General features: G+C 37.6%; 1 protein-coding gene across 5 annotated transcripts in view; it reads left to right on the top strand.

Annotated features, from left to right (window-relative positions):
• The first annotated feature begins 2,734 nt into the window (after nucleotides 1-2,734).
• The window catches only part of EDARADD (EDAR associated via death domain), a 77,491-nt gene continuing 62,081 nt past the window's right edge, over nucleotides 2,735-18,144 (top strand). For 3 of the 5 annotated variants that reach the window (XR_011920410.1, XM_072409160.1, XM_072409163.1), the window contains exons 1-2: nucleotides 2,735-2,845; nucleotides 7,617-7,756. Coding sequence is in view for 4 of the 5 variants with exons in the window: in XM_072409160.1 (XP_072265261.1) it covers nucleotides 2,818-2,845; nucleotides 7,617-7,756 (168 nt within the window). In the remaining variant the exon portion in view is untranslated. The remainder of the gene's footprint in view (nucleotides 2,846-7,616; nucleotides 7,757-18,144) is intronic. The other 2 variants (XM_072409162.1, XM_072409161.1) reach the window with 2 other exon arrangements.

Here is an 18,144-nt window from a genome sequence, read left to right as displayed (position 1 = left end):
AATTATGGTCTATTCTGGTGAAATCTACCATGTGTTGCAGAGTAAAATGAGTAGTCTCTAGGAGTGGGATTAAGATCCTGCCAAACATCAATCCACTGATAATGCATTAATAATTCAGAAAAATCAGAGGGCAACCTAGAATCAAATATAGAAGAACCAGAGCTTGTTTTAGACAAATGATCAAGTTTGGGGTAATTTATTAAGTTTGAATCCTCCATCATCAATAAAGTACTTTTTGCGTGCTTTTCGATTACAGAAAAGAGGTGTTTAAAACATTGCAATTGATGGGAGTTAGGAGCGTAATAATTAATTATGGTGATATCGATATCATACAGTTTACGCTGAAGAATTAAATAATGATAACTGATATCCAAGCCCTGTAATATCTGAAGAAAAGGTTTAACCCTGGCTTTTACATGCAAAAAGTGGTAATCCCGAGTCACACTCGGGGTTTTTTTAGAAGCCCCCTCTACCTTTGCCCCGCGTTCCGGCGGCGATCGGATGGTCCCGATGTGATGCCAGGGCGCCAGTCCATCGGGGGGCCGTGGCCGGGCAGGAAATTTAAAAGCAGACTACCGAGTAATCTGCTTTTAAATACCACCCGGGTCCTGCCCTTGCTGCTGCTCGCATCAGCAGTGAGATGCGAAGCACAATGCAGGACTTCTGCATTGTGCTTCACATATCACTGCAGATGCGAGCAGCAATAGTAAATTCTGGCGGTGATGCCAGCTGGCACCACCCCCGGAATTTGCTATTGCCGCTCGCATCTGCAGTGAGATGTGAAGCACAATGCCGAAGTCCTGCATTGTGCTTTGCATCTCTCTGGAGATGCAGAGCAGCAGCTCCAGCATCTGGGTGAGGTGGGCAGGACATCCCCACTCGCATCACCCGGGAGGATGTGACATCTTCTGGGTGATGCGAGTGGTGATGTATTAGGGGTGTGGCCGGGTGGAAAATTTTAAAGCAGATTACAATGTAATCTGCTTTTAAATGGTTTTTACAGCACGAAAACACCACACAACATAAAATAAAAATAAAAGTACATTTTTAATTTTATATTTTATTTTAAGATTACATTGTTGTCTATTATTTCAATATTTTTTAAAATTATTATTTACAATTTTGTCCTATATTATAATTTATGATTATAATTTAATAAATAAATATAATTATCATACCCGGGAGTTATTTCTAAGAATAACAGACCCACAATATAAACAAAAATTTCTCTGCAAAAAAATTAGGATCACTTTTTGCATCATAAAACTGACAGAATTAGAACGCTAGGGGGGTTAAGAGCTTTCCTCTTCTGGATCATCTAAATCCGCAAAAATTTGGTATGGATGAGATTGAAAAACAAGGTCCCTTTTATCCAAGATGCTTTCAAAATTGCTTTCTTTGTTTTTATAAAAGGTGGTCCTGAGAACAATGTCCCTTGGGGGCCATCTGCTTTTCTGGGACCCAAACCACGGTGGACTCTTCTGGTGGATAATCTGGAAGTAATTCCTGAAACAGGGCTAGCATGAAACCAGGTAAATCAACAATTGTTTCCGGGATCCCCCATACGCGCAAATTAGCTCTGCGATTTCGGTTTTCTAAATCTTCAATGCTAAGCATTGCAGCTTGCATAGCCTTCTGGAGCACATTTAAATCCTGCTCATGGGAATCTATTAGGGTGATGGCATCATCCATTTTCTGTTATGGAATAAGGATTCCAGTGGCCAGCTCTCTAATCTCTCTAGTCAGGGTTAAAGACAACTTACATGTGGCTTGAGAAAGTTTCTGCTGGAGAAGTTGACTGATGCCTTCTAGCAATTCAGCATCCCTGCATGCTGAGCCAGGCTGTGCACTGGGGAGAAACAAATGGGAGCCGTCACTGGAAGTCTCATTTGCAATGTCTGACTGGGAAGGAGAAGCAGGCAGCGTGTCAGTCACAGCCTGCTCATTCGCCATCTTGGATGGAGTGGTGGGATGGCACACTGTGTGAATAAGCAAGGACTTATTGAGGAAGAATATGAGATTGGATTGGGGAATTGGCGTTTTGTTTGGCATTGATGCCTTACCAGGGCTTTACATGACTATTTTATTTATGTTAGTGTTTGCACTTAATTATTGTGTTGCGTATTTTAATATACAAACAAAAATGAATAGCTGTATTGACCCAGTGAACTATTTTTTCACCCCTTGCATGTTATTGAAAACACCTGCATAATAAATAGTGTTTTATTATAGCATTCTGTTTTTAGTTTCATTTGAGCACTGTGTGTAGACAAAAACAGTTTTTGTGTGCAAAACATTTGTTAGTTGGTAAACCAAAATAATGAAAGCATCATGTAGGGGTGGTAATAGTATTCTTGTGGCCAAATAGGGTTAACATTTATTTTTCTGTAACTCCTACTGGGAAGGGATCTGCTATAACTAAAACCCTTACATAAAAAGGGGGAGTTGTCATCACCAGGGAATGACTGTAATAAATTCTAACCCTTTCTCATTTGAAATGTATTTCTGTTTTTGTTTTTAGATCCAGTAGATCAAATAGGAAGTGAGGGTAAATTCCCCCAAAAAGATTACAATAAAAATCATTTTGGTTGGATTTGTTTTGTAAAGATGTTGTGGAAATGAAGGGAGCAGGAGGTGTTAAACTGCCATAATACACATATCCAGTAGGTGGTGTAAATTTGCCTTTAAAATCATCTGTTTTCCCTAACACTCTGTGAGATGCTTATTGTACAAACAGGAAGTAATACACAGATCAGTTCATACCATTACTCGAACGGTACCTTAAGACCTTAAGGAATCCTGGGACAATACGAGCACATGGCTGCTGAGGAGCAACATTCTGACAGTAAGGTCGATTAAAATGTTTTCTTATACACCATAATATTATTTCTGTTTCTGCTTTGAAAATTGCCTTTCATTGTCTTCAACAACAGACTAATTAATGTGAAAGACGTGCACTTACTTTTGTGTTTTTGTCTCTGGCTATTACTGCTGCTACTAGACTTTTGACTGTAGTCAGCTTGTCCTGCAATACCTACACAGCAAATCAGCGAAGCTTCCAAACATCCATTATAATTCAAAATTGTAAAGTATAATATAGGTTTAAAAGGTGAAGGTAATAAATACATAAACAATAATAAATAGATATCTAATTTTTCCTTCAGAAAACATTCATTATACAGTAATTTTAGATCTGGAAACCAACAACAGGAATATATAGAGATAAATATTTAAAACTCAGAACTGTTAAAAGAAATGCATCACTAAGGAGATTGTTACTGGTACTGGCAGTTATTTACAGTACACTTTGTTTTCTGTATTAGACGTATCTACTTGTATTTATAATTAAAGGATGAATGGGTTAACTATCTTTTGTAATGATGTTTGTGATTGGTTTATGTAGATAATATTTTGAAGCACTAACATATTTATAATCAATGAATAATATTTTAATATTATTATTATTATTATATTGGTATTATTATTATTATTATTATTATTATTATTATTATTAATAATAATAATTTTATATTAATAAATATTTATTGTGTTTGTTTATGGTTCAGCACTTCATTCATTAGGCTATTTTACCATTTGTTACATAACCTTGACTACAATAATTTGATAAATCTAAATTTCTAGTTGATGGCTGCATTAAAAAGTAGTTGTTCATTGAGGGGATGATGCAAACGCGTTCATATATTTATGACCATGTTCTTAATGAATTTGTAGATGAATGAATCATTTTTAAAGATTTTTAAACACTCTATCCATTAGCTAATATACATTAGCCTTGCACTATCTGATTGAATTGCTTTCATAAAACATAAACCATATTCAAAATTTTTATATAAATGGTGACATATAAAGGGTAACTAAACTCAAAAGTCCCGTAAAACAAAAAAAATACACTTTACTACCTTCAATCCCGCAGGGCAGTTAATCGGTCCGGAGGTCTCTTCCATCGGGTCCCACGTCGTCCCAGCATCCGTCTTCAGGCCAGCGTGCTAGATGCTGCCATCTTGTCCTCTTCTTCCGGGTTCTTGTTCCTACGTCACCCGACCCAGACACAAGATCGGGTGACGTGGATAGGAAAAAAAAACAATTTTTTTCCCTTTTGACGAAAGGTCTCCTGCGCATGCCTGAGATGCTTGGGCCTGCGCAGACCGAGCACCAAATAGCCTCCTGTGATGTGTAACGTAGGTATTCTGGGAGGCTTTACGCTCCCATTGATTCTTGATCACCTAGGTGATCAAGAATTAGGGGGCAGTGCCACACCCTTTTTTTTATTTTTAAAAAAGGGTCTTGCACTAAAAAAAAAAAAAAAAACTGAATTTTTACCTTACATAAAAGGGTTGTCTACCATTTTATGTAAAGTGAAAATTATGAGTTTAGGTACGCTTTAACTAATAAAATATTACTGTTCAATTAAACAGCTCTCTCGTAATGGGGTGCTTAGGGGAGGAGAACATGGAGTTACATTGAGAAGAAGGGTGCTGAAGGATTCTGAGGAGGATGTGTTTGCATGAAGATATACGTGGTACAGAGCATGTGCTGGGAATAGCAATGATAGGGAGTGACATGGAGCAAGAAGGATGTTAAGAGTGAAGTAGAAATTAGACTGTGGAATAACGTGAAGAAAATTTGAACCAGCTCTCACATACATAGAAACCCAGCTAACAGGTACCCAGGAAAGCAACCAAACTGCTTATCAATCCCCTGCATACATACTGTATGTGAGCTTCAAAATATCCTAAGCCTGATCCCTGACACGATCCCAAAAGAGGTATCAGGGATTGGCTCTATACACACTTTCTGATAGTCCCATAGTATCTTACAGAGTTTAGAAATGACTAGTCCTTAATGTTTTAAATAAGTCCCAAGACTTTTTGCTGTTAAATTGCTGAAAATAAATGTTTCTAATCTAATTTTACACAAAAAAAAACTATAATGTTTTTTTTTTTTTGTCAGTCTGTATGAGAAGTGTACATTCTTCAGCATGCGTATCTTCAGTATGCTGAATGCCTAAACAACATTGCAGATTAAACTAAGAGAACGTCTCCATAATAAACAGGGAGGGTATGCATTTAAACAGTCTTTCTTTGCAATTTGAACACACAAAGAAAACTCTACCTGTCGTGGAGGCCTTGTCACCACCTTCCACCCTGACATCTAAACACTAAGGATGAGCGAGAATGCCTCGCCCCGAACTTCTGATGGGTCCGAAAAATTTCTGAGAACCGATTTCTTGAGTTCTATTCATGTGCACGCAAGTGCCTCCAATCAGTTTTGACTGCAGGCAAACTCCAGATATACTCTCAATGGAGTTTGTCCATTGAGAGTTCATCTGAGCTCAGTTCCCACGGTCACCGGGCTGTACTTATCATTGATAATTACAGCCCAGGGAGCGTGGAAACCTGCGGTCACACCTGATTGGTGGCAATGCTACCAATCAGCTGTGACTGCAGGCGAACTCCAGATGAACTCTCAATGCAGTTTCTCCATTGAGAGTTCATCTGAGTTCCGTTCCCACAATCATCCATAAGTACAGCCCAGGGAGGGTGGGAACCTGTGGTCACAGCTGATTGGAGGCACGCGGGTGCTACCAATCAGCTGTGACTGCAGGCCAACTCCAGATGAACTCTCAATGAAGTATCTCAATGGGTACGCGGGTGCCTCTAATCAGCTGTGACTGCAGGCGAACTCCAGATGAACTCTCAATGGAGATTCTCCATTAAGAGAACTTCTGAGTTCAGCGAGAACACAACCTCATGGCAAATCACAAGGGCGTTCTCGCTTATATGTTCTGTAAACGAGAAAGGCCCGATTTGCTGCAAGATCGAAATTATTATAATTTCGCTCGCTCATCCCTATAAAACACAGACTGGCAATCTCTTTTAAATGTATTTTAAAAAGCACCTACTACTACAGCAATTAAGGTTAAGGTTAAGACAGTAACAATTGCAAGAGAAAACATAGATAATTAAAGCTATATTGCGAAAATTTACAAATAGTTATAGCTTTATTCTCAACCATTTTTGAGGTGGAGGAATAACTATCAATGAAGTATTTGTATTTTAATCTCATTCACGTGAACACATAGAGTAGCATTTTCTCCAATCCCGATGTCGTTCACCGATTGGCTTCCTCAAGGGACTCTTAGAGACTTTAGGCTAACGAGCAGAATCATAACAAAGAGAGATATGCTAAGTTAACAACTGCATTTTGAAGTACAGTTTTATCATTAGCAGAAGAGACACATGAATATGGGTAACGGTTACATCTTTAGATTATTCACAGAAAAAAAATTGACAAGGAAAAGCAAAAACATATAGATACAGTGAGCAAGAGACTTAAAGTGTAATCTTTATATTTTCTAGGTATGCTGATTGTGTATATATGATTGATCATGCGTAGATGTGATTTGTATATACATAAATACTGTGTGTTCAGATTATGACACAGTAAAGTTGTTATATTCTAAAGGTGTCAAAATTGATTATATATTGTATTTATGTATGTATGGTAATTTAGGGGTGTCTAGTTACATTACATGTTGTATGGTGCATTATTTATATTGCATTTACATTTAGTAGTTGCACTACTTACATTTAGTAGTTGATCACTTGGTCTTAATAATTAAAGGGATGGTTATGAGGAATAAATGTTTTACTGCCTAGGTGGAAATATAGTTTTAGATTAGTTCAAATCTAAGTCAGAATTGCCTCTAATCAGAACTATCCAAGCACCACCAATGGACAGATAAAAAATTCTTAACTGAATGCAGCTCTAAATAAAAATACATCATTATATGTATTTAATGTGTAACTACCTGAATTTGGCCTGTTATCAGCATCTTTCACTCTCTGTATATCAGAGTTGAAGTGTAATAGAAAGTAGCCGTATAATCTAAATATAATCATAAAAAAAGTAGAGTGACCGAAAGATGAGTTTATCTTTCTGCTATTTTACCTTTAATGTCCATTATTTGAGTTGGGCTCAAGATTACCAGGGCTCTGGTTCCTTGAACCAGACTGGGTTATTATTCGTCCTATGGCAGAAAAAAAACTGCATGGGCAGTCTTTGAATTAAAGCTGAATCATATAGATTTATCTTTGATGGCCTCTTTATTTTCATTGTGTTTTTTGCCCAAAGTTTGGCTTTAAACATAATTCACCTTTACATATTCTTGCTGTACCATTCTTTGAATACTCTGGTTTATGGCTACAAGTTTGTAGGTTCTTCCCCTTTGCATTCACTAGACCTTTTTGATCAACAACTACTTGCTCTAGAAGAGGTGATGCTTGGAGTAATGATGCCATTGGGTAAGCATGACAGAAACAAGCATTGTATGATAACTCACAAACTTCTCTTTGCATACATTTGTGAAAATATACAAATAAGTATATTAGTGCCTGAAAGGCATCTTTTATTAATTGATGCATGATTTAAACTTGAAGATAAATTTAGTACCATATATTGCCTAATGCCTTAATCCCTTTTTTTGTTTTGAAAGTTGTCTTCTATTTGAAAGATAACTCCAACCACAAAATAAATTTTTAAATAGTTGTAATGTACAAATTTACCTCTTGTCACCTGTCCTCATTCTGTTGCAGGGTGCCAACAAATACTCCTTTGTTTTCGTTTGCATTCTGATCTTGGGAACGGGAGTTCATTCAGCCCCAGCACACGTAGGGGTAGCAGGGTTTGCCGGTTATCCTGGCAACCAAAGCTGAGAGCTCCCCAGTGCGATCAGGCAAGTAAAACAGATTATTACAGACGATACATCGCTTGTCTCTTTATTCAATATTGACCTGCCTAATTGATTTGTGCCCAATTTTTAAAAGTGGAACTTTGGTTTCACCTTATTATCTCACTGGAAGGGATATTCTCTCTTGGTGAATATGGCAGAGGTTACTTCAGTGGTGAACAATGAAGTATTCTACTCTGAAAAAGAGAGCTTTGTATTACCAAACAGAAACACAATTAGTTTGGCAAATAGTTCCCAAGTATATCTTTAATTCTGTGAACTAAACTGTTTTTCTGTTTTGTTTTTTATTTTTTTAAACCATCTGCTTGACCTTTGTTTTGGGAATGGCTGGATCTGCTTTAAGTTGTATCAGTAAACAGTATGAAGAATAAGGTGTTATCCCTTACTATTTCCATGTATAGTAATCCTACAGAAATATGTAAGAGTGTTATTAAAGAAATCTTGGAAGGCGTGACACACTTTGTCTTTGTGTTGCTTCTATGTGTTATGGAAGGATCAGTTATTTGTGACTCGGGGAGAAATGTGTGTAACAGGAATGTGGATGTTTTCCTTGATCATTTGTTATACATTCCGTATTCTCATCTCACGTTTACAAACCCTCTTTGTTTGGATTTGATTGGAATTTTTTTTTATGGAAGTAAGTAGAGAGTTAGTACTAGAGAGTGTAATACTTTCTAGTATCATCTTATTACCCATGGTATAATCTTTCTTGCTACAGAACACAGTGGTGTAATAAATGCTAAACTCTGAATCCTTTATTGCAATTTCATATTGCCACAATTTCTTTTTAACAAAAGTAATATTTCATAATGTGCACATTATTTGACATTCTTTTTACTGTTAAAACATAGGTTTTAAATGTACTTCATTGTAATTACCATATAAATGTTAGAATAATATATATATAAATTATAGTTCACATATAAATTATAGTTCACAGAAATTGTAGCTTAACTTCAGGCAGAAATTTAAAACCTGGCAAAGCTTCATTAACACCTTTAAACATCCTACCAAAATGTATTTGTATAACTGTTTCGGCCACACCTCTTGGTACTCAAATAGAAATATGGAAGGTGACCCCTTGCTATTTCATTTACAAGGACCATTAATCCCAATAACTAGATCACAGAAGTGGGGGGTTGTCTCAAAATCAAGTACCATCTTGTAAAAGATGCTTATGACTTCTATAGCTTTTTTCATGTATATTCTTGATAATAATAATATTGTAATGTCAGTTAACAGTTGATATTAATAAAAATAAAAAAGACAGCTGGAAACACAAGAAGGTTATGGAAAGCCAGAGTGGACAGAGGTTTTTTTTGGCAAAACAGGTATTGCATTAGTGATATATTCTCAAAATACAATACAATTCATACACTAGATACATATAAATCTCACAAAATGAGGTGACAACAAAGCATCAGATATTATTCGGCCAAAGTGATTGGCACTGGACAATATGCAGCTAGCGAATAATGAGTTTTTTAAACCACAATCGTTCATACAATACAGTATTCACAAAAAGGTTAAAAAAACTCGCCAAGGTGTGACCGAAATTATCCAACGTGTTTCGCCTGATATATGCTTCCTTAGGGGTGGTCGCACATAAGGGGAACACTGTTAAGTACTAAAAGAGTGATAATAAACATACGTATATTGGCAAAGTACAAACAGAAAAACTGTACAAAATAGATAGTAATATGTATATTAGGTTGCATAACATATATAATATTTGCATTGTATAGTATAGTCAGATGCTTGGTGGGATAATAGGGTCCCAGACTAAGTAACATCCAATTGAGGGATATTTCTAATATATGATATAAATAATATAAAGGTTACTATGAGGTCGTAACTAGTGTTGGTCGAATAGCTCACTATTCGATTCGTCATCTATTCGCTCGAATAGAGCAAAATTATTAGGCTGGTCGAATGTCAAAGTCGAACACCATTAAAGTCAATGGGAGGAAAAATTTGGGTTTTTTTCAGCACAGTCGAGCTTCTACAGCCTCCAAACAGATGTAAAAAGATACATTATAAAAGTATACATAAAAAGATACATTGTAAAAGGATACATAAAAAGATACATTATAAAAGGATACATAAAAAGATACATAACACTATTACATACCCCTGTACTTCACATGAATATTAAAGAGCACCTGTCACATCAATATTAGACTAAAGCTAGGTACACACTTCCAATAGTTATTGTTAGAAAACAAACGATTACGACCGATCAACGATTATGCAGGATTGTACTTGAACAATCATATTGTGCACAATTCTCTACATGCTGTAACAATATGATCGTTCAAATATAATCCACCATCAGTGTCCACATGCTAGATACAATCGTTTGAACGATGCAGGGAGGGACATGTAACGGAGAAAGTGTACCGCAGAAACATGCACGATCACTGAACGACCGTACACACGATAGTGAAAGATCGTCGGCCAATCAGATCCACCGTGGCGGTCGTTCATTTCCAACGACAATCCTCGTTCGTCGGCATCCTTGGTCACTTTTTTTTGGCCAATCAGTTGTTAATCGAGCGTTCGACGGTCGTTTCTAAAGATAATTATTGGACGTGTGTATGCAGCTTTAGTCTACGCGGACTGTTTCCCCAGCGTTTAACCTGAAGCTTTTAAAGCCTGTGTTTGAAGTCCCCATGCATTCCAATGGGCTAATCTACACTTCAGGCACTTATCAGCGTTATCTTAAACATTGCTTGCAACGTTTAAAAAATTTAAACGCTGGATAAACACGGGAAAACGCTTTCATTGAACTCAATGGAGGCTCTTTCAAGCGTTTTTAAGCTTTTATGAAAGCTTCCATTGAAAACAAAAGGGGCTTTTATAAACATTTTTAGCAGGACTTTGGAATCTGGAAGCCTTCTTTAATAAGGAGACTCCCAGATCTCCACCACCCCACCCTGGGGAATGAATACAGGGGTACATAAAATCCCATACTCATTCCCTGAAAGGGTTAAAATATATGTTAAAATAGGACGAGGCTTTAATGTTAAATTATTTTATTCATGTGTATGTGTTTGTGTAAATAAACTTTTTTTTTACAGGTTATCTCAATGACAGGATGATTTCCAAGGCTGCAATGAACACAGCCCTGGAAATCCTCCTGACAGTGAGGGATGGCAGGGCACTAGGGGTTAAATGAGGACAAGCCTCTCCATTCACCCCTAGTGCTCTGTGATTGGCTGAGGTTTTACGTTTCTCAGCCATTCAGCACTAGACATGAATGGGGAGACTTGTGCCCATTCATCTCTAGTGCTCTGTGATTGGCTGAGAAATAGGAAACCCTGATGACAGCTCAAGCATCATCAGGATTTCCCTTTCCTCAGCCAATCAGGGAGCAGAGCAGTCAGCAGAGTTGCTGACAGCTTCGCTCCCCTGATCACTCCCGCAGCCCTAGAGGAGCTGTGACATGTATTACATATACAGAACACATGTTACAGCTCCTCTAGGGCTGCGGGAGCAATCAGGAGAGCGGAGCTGTCAGCATAGTAAAGCTCTGCTGACTGCTCTGCTCCCTGATTGGCTGAGGATAGGGAAATCCTGATGATTCTTGAGCTGTCATCAGGATTTCCCCTTCCTCAGCCAATAAGGGAATCAGAGCAGTCAGCGGAGCTTTACTATGCTGACAGCTCCGCTCCCCTGATCACTCCTGCAGCCCTAGAGGAGCTGTGACATGTTTTACAGATACAGAACACGTCACAGACAGGTGAACTTTAGGTAAACTGTAAAAAGAGTTACAGGGTTTTATCCATAGGAAGTCCTTTAGTTTTATCCTCTCTAATACCTGAAAGGTGAGTCTCCTGTATTAAGGAGTAAGATTCGCCATAAAGTTTGTCAAGTTTGGGTGGATAGTTTGATACCATTCCACCAGTCATCAAAGGCACAAGAGGATTAAAGAGTATATTAAAAACCTGCAGACTACTTTAAAATGCACCTCCTTTTAAGTTTTGCTTATCATTACTATTTGCATGTGCTTCCATCCAATATTTTCAAAGGCATCTGGGAGGAAATTTGTGGTAGTGCCGCTCAGAGTGGGAAAACAGGGTTGAAAAGCCGAGAATAACTTTTTGGTCTGCAGGGCTATGACAGCCAATCAAAGAAAAACGAGTGAGCGGGAAAAGGAGTGTTCATAGTACTAATGAAACAAAAAAATTTTACCTGAATACCACATAATCTTTAATAGCTATGTCTACCTAACATTGTTAAATGCCTTTTCTGCATCCAATGGCAAGACAGCAATGGACATCAAAGAATTAACAGGAACCCCAAGACCCTGAAATGTTCTAAAACCGTGAGCACTTTTACAGGTAATAGTTGATTGTCACCCTAGTTGAACATTCGTGATCATGTGGGGATAAAACTTAGTACATCTTATATACAGTGGTTTCTTAATGTTGTTTAGTGACCTGTCAAGGCAGATTGCTAAAAGACAGAATGGCCAATGACACAATGACCACTGGCTTTTCCATTGAAGAGGGCACAGCAAGGTGCCTCCCAATCACCCTCCCTTCTTCCTTCTCCATAGAAATTATTAGCACCATAGTTTCATTCTACTGCAGCTGGAAATCAAGGAAGATCACTTGCAATGACATATATTTAACGTTTGTACATAGCTTTATATTATGACAGCTAAATGGCCATGTACAAAGACCAATTACACAGATAAATGTTTTGAAAGATATTTCTTGTCTTGATTCAGAGGGGAGATGGGCCAATGGGAGCTTGTGTCCAAAGGGTACTTTTTTGGTATTAGGCTGATATAGGTGACATCCCCCGTTGTGGGGCAAATGTAATTATGGAGAACATAATTCATAATTATGGAGAACATAATTAATCAAGGATCCTAAATGGGGCGTTACCTGGCCAACATGAATGCTATTGAACATTGAAGAACCTGGATCTGAACACTGCAGTAGTTCAGAATTCAGATAATCACAGTCCTGTGCCAATTAGAAAGGGAGGTCATGCAAATCAAAAAACTGATCTCCCCCAAAGACACTGGAAATAACATTGTATAGGAATCTATAATCCGTTTTTCCGCAGTGTTCTTTGGGTGAGAGTGTTGGGTGCCCTGCTCATCCTAAAGCAGGTTGAAATGAGAAGGTTTTCTCCTTTGAAAAAATCTACATCTTTAAGAAACGGAATATGTATCCAATATTCACAGATTCCAATTGGCTGTAGCCATTGAGGTCTGGTAACATCTGGGGGTTAGCCTTAAAGTCGAAATAAGCTAGGCAGACTTTGTGATAGGCCTTAATATAGCGATTAAGGGTTTATGCTTTTTGGAAAGCAGCATAGGCCAAGATTTTACCACATAACACAGCTTTACCCACCTCCCAAAACAGAGGTGGGCAGCGTAAATTCCCAATATTCCAACTCATATACCATGAGTTCAGATAAGCTATAAATAAGATCAACTCCTAGAAAATCAAGGAATCTGTACACTGCTGGAGAGCCCCCACTCGCAAGTTGTATAAGAGTAAGTGAAACAGGTGCATGGACAGAAATAACCAAAGCGTCTATGTCTACCATTTTAACATAAGTTAGTAAAGACTTGGTTGTTAGAAACATTTTTTTTGAGATACCAAAAAGTGTTGTCTTAGAGATTAGGCTGTCCTGCGGGATGCAATTTAGGAGCATATCTATAGTTCTATCCTCCAACAGATGGGTAACAGCACTTAAGTCCCAACATTTGGGTTTAGTTCTAAAGTACGTTAAAGCACAATTGAACAAAGTAAATTATTTGCCCTTATGGACCAAGGTCATAACTCCTTACTACAACTCCTTTATTCCCCTCCAACGGGGCTCCCAAAACAGAACCCATCAATGAATGGTCAGCTGAAGATGTCAATGGTGCTGTATTTATTTATTGTTTTAAATTTATATATTATTAAAAATACTCCTTGTTCCAGACTAGAATATTTATTTCTTTTTATGTTAGGTAGGAATTTTTTTTAAAAGAGAGAAAAATATTAAAACAATGTAAAAATGAAAAAAAAAATACTCCTGAGAAAATGCATAAGTAAAAAATGCACATATGTTTTTACTGATGTCTGTGTCTGTCTGGGAAGACTGAAACATACTTTTGCTTTGCTGTACGATATGCTTGTATCACTGCAAATGAAGTGCATTAGCTGTTGCAGTCTCATTCATTTCCAAAGGCACCCTGAAGCACCAAGATGACACAGCTCCGAAACCTTTTTTCCCAATGCAGCGCACCACAGTGCATGTTAGTACACTATGTTGAAACAGGCTGTGTGCCCAGTTTTTAGTTGGTTTGTACATTGGAAACCTGATTGAAATAAAGAAGCTGTCTTAAACCAAAACGACACTAACAGGACAGTCTGAATTCATCATATCCAGTTTACCACACAATCAAATCATGAAGCCTATTTTTCTCCTCTTTCTTTTCCAATTCTCTCACCTTTACACATTTTGGTCTCAGTATCTTTTCTCTCCAACCCCCCACCCCCATTCCAATTTCAATGGCTTTTTACCCCCTTCACCAGTTTGATCTCACTGGTTTTTCTTTCCATTATGTTTCCTATTACTTCTTTTCTCCTTTTTTGCTGCTTCCTCATTACAATACTGTCTCAATTTGTTTGTCACTCTTTCCTCCAAACTGGGGTTTAACAATCTTCTTTTCTTCTTCTCTCACAATCTGGCATCCATACCCTCACTTCAGCATTGTAGTTTACTGCACCCCCTCAGTCTCTCTTAGAGATCCAACCCTGCAGCCTCTAATATACAACTCAAAATTCTGTCTAGCATTTATTTTGTTTCTCCTGCCCACACTGGTCTCACTGATTTATTTAGTATTTTTGCACAATCAGGTTTTGCAACACCTCTGACCCCCTCTTGTTCAACAATTTAGTCTTCCTACCTCCTCTTTTTCTCTACTCTTCACAATACTTTTGTAATGCTTCTTCTCCCTTACAATCCAGCTGTGCTGCTTAACAATGTGTTTTTGCCTCCTTCTCCCAATTACCTGTCTACTATCCATCATCTATACTGTTTTCCTCTTTCCAAACCTGGTCTAACTACCAAATCACTCCTCATAAGACAATTAAATCAAGTTTGGCTTTGTATGATAATTTGGTGGTTTATCTAGTTGTTTTTGTCACTACCAAATTTGTTGTGGCAGTTTTTGCCAAGTGAAAAGAAATGTCTGTTTTGCTGTGTTGGTTGTTTAGTTAGTACTACAGTAACTATATCATTCTTTATTATAAAAATGGAGTTGGAAACTTATTGTATTGGGCTGGGTCTACATGGACAATTTTAAAAATGCATGTAAGCGATCCTACCATGTTTATATGCGTTTTTATGCACTTTTATTAGCGTTTTAAAGCTTGCCTTTATAACCCCGGAAAACAGCTATGCCGCATTTTTTTATTACGTTTTTCCCGCATTTACATTACATTACATTACATTTACCCACATTTTTTGCCGTTTTCCCGCGTTAACCCTGCATTTTAATTTTTTAATTGTTGCAATGCTCATAAACGTGCCTCAAGAAAACTTCCTGGTGTAGATTGGCCTATTGGAATGCATTGGAATTGCAAACATGAGTTTTTAAAGCCTCAGGTTAAATGCTGGGGAAAACATCTGTATAGACTAAGCATTGCTCTCTGTTCTTTGGAAACTTTAAGTTTTTAGTGACATGCTTTTCTTCTTGGAATCTAACAGGTTTTGCCTGTTAAAGCTTTCAATACTGAAAGATTTCCTGTAACTGATAAAGATTCTGTGTAGGTGTATGATATTTTATTCAAGCTAGCCCATTTCATTTTCAGAAGGCAACAAATATCTTGTTAGTATCTAATTCTTTAAAATATATGTTTACAATCAATATACATTTTCATTTTTTTAATAGGAGCTCTTCCCAGACAACTACAGTTTTGCTGTAACTTTACGTGTCGAAATGTATCATCACTTTAATCCAAAAAGAAACACATTGGCCTTTATTTATGAAACAGGGAATCAGAAATTCCCTTGTGGGAATCTTCCAGGTCCATGTGTTTCAATTACAGTAATTGAGTCCCACAAAGTAATGTTAAAGGGAATGATATATTCCATGTTTTGAAAATAGAGCTAATTGTATTTAATTGCACAACTGACAGTTTAACCAATGAGCAGCATGATTGAATCATTTTTGAAATACATGGTATATATTTACGCATGCTTAATGATTCAAGAGTTTTATGTCGGTTATGCCTGCTAAGTGGGAATAATGTATATTCCGAGTTCTGTATGCTATATTTGACTTGTTGTCTGTTGTGATTTATTGTTATTGTAAACTTATGACTTAAATAAAACTTGAAATTTAAAAAAATGCATCCAATATACCAAAGTTTGTTTGCTGCTGTGACACACAGTAAAACATTTACTGTGCACGATCCTAATGCATTAGTTAAAATGGATTCAAAAACATACAGTAGTTTCTTACTGAACTTCAAGCCCCTCAAAGTGCAGGTCTATAAAGTTAACGTCTTCAGTTCAGATATCCGGCCAACTGCAGGGCTATTTTTGCTCAATATGAAATACAAAAAACTAACCTACGACTAACCTTAATGATAATGCACATAATTAAGTTTGCATTTTACATATATTACATATATTAGAGGACCTTATAAAAAAAACAAATTACCCTTTTATTTTTATTAAAATATACACTGTTGTTAGTAGTTTTTTTCTTCTTCAGTTTCATTAAGTAACTAGGACATGTCTCAACATTTGCTTTAAAGCAGATGTTAATTGTAGATGGCCTTTTTGATATCCAGTTGTCATTTCCAAAAGATCTCCTCAAAAGAATGTCCTTTGTTCATTAGGAAAAGAAGGTAATTACCATTAGGATGCGATTTTTGTAAAGTTCAGTGAAGGAAATTGAGAAAATTGCCAGAGTCGAGATGTTAGAGCAAATGTAGAGATCTTTTGGAGGTTATCTGAGAGATGATTGGTTGCCTTCAATAGGAAACCCAAACCTGAAAGTGGTAAATGCCCCTTCTACCTCTTGTCCTCAGTTTTATGGTGTTTGTAACTATCTAGAATTGCGCACTGTCATGTTTTTTGTTTTTATTTCTGGTCAGTTGACTGTTGACTTTGACCTTAGGTTTGGGTGCTTTGATTTAACCACAGGTGTACACAGCCTAATTGAGGTCTTTCTTTTGCTTTCTGGTCTTATTTCCTAGAGACGACACCTGGAAGCTGTCCTGGCCAGGTTATCCGCAGTCACCTGTTTGCACTGGAATTGCACCGTGTCACCTTTTCTCTATTCCTTTTTGGCAATTTGATGAATGGACTGAAGCTGGGAGGAGTGTGGGAGATTTGTGCTAGTAGTGCTGTACATAACACCACAGATGGCACATTTCTAGCACCCTAGAAACTGATACACGTGGGAATCAAGAGGATGAACTTAGTGTGAGCTCTGCCTGCTTGGCCATTCTACAGCAGCCACACTGATCTCTCTTCACACCCAGTATGCATAAGTAGAAATAGGCAGTAGAAAACGTCTTCCCTGCCCGAGCTCATTCGGGCAGGGAAGACAGGGTCCTGTCATAAGCCCTTGCTGGTGGAGGTAGGCTGCATCCTATTTTCAGTATCATAAAATATGTTTATGATCTTTGTTTTGAGAGATTGTTGACTTAAATCTTGGGTCCTGGTATCTCTTATCAGACACATACTTCTTTCAAGGCACTAGAATATTCTGTGGAGCACTCTGTTGCAAATCCAAGGGCACCAAACTTTTCTCTGAGGATGCAAACCCGATTGGACAGAAAGGACAGAAAAGCTGAAAATTTGTTTGGTCGCACATTCATTTACTGTCTGTAGAGTCGGACCTGTGTAGTAGGCATTGAATAATCTTAAACTGAATAATCTATCCTCAGATATCCCTAGGTCAGGAAGTCCACAAATCCCTGCCAGTGGTTGACAGTAGGAAGGCAGTAGACAACAATTTGCAGTACTTCTTTAGGATGTATAGTAAAAATAGGTCTTTTATTTTCACATTAAAATACATAAAATTAAAAACACAGAAAGCAAATCAATAATTTTATGTACTAGTTTGTTACAGATAATAAATTGAATCTCTGGATCATATAGATCTTCACCCTTTTCTCATCCCTACAATCTGCTTCATCAGAAGGTCCAGCGAACCGCCCTCTTCTCATTGTTAGATAAACATCTTAATTTACATCCACATAGGGCAGGGGTCTGCAACCTGCGGCTCCGGAGCCGCATGCGGCTCTTCAGCCTCCTTGTTGTGGCTCCCTTCGGCTGCCGCGGGGAGATCTCTGATGGGGGATCCCCTTCCTCCCAAGACACTGCGGAGGAGGGGGATTCCC

The sequence above is a fragment of the Pyxicephalus adspersus genome, chromosome 4, assembly GCF_032062135.1.
Source record: "Pyxicephalus adspersus chromosome 4, UCB_Pads_2.0, whole genome shotgun sequence".
Taxonomy (NCBI): domain Eukaryota; kingdom Metazoa; phylum Chordata; class Amphibia; order Anura; family Pyxicephalidae; genus Pyxicephalus; species Pyxicephalus adspersus.
This window is presented reverse-complemented; position numbering and strand designations above follow the sequence as displayed.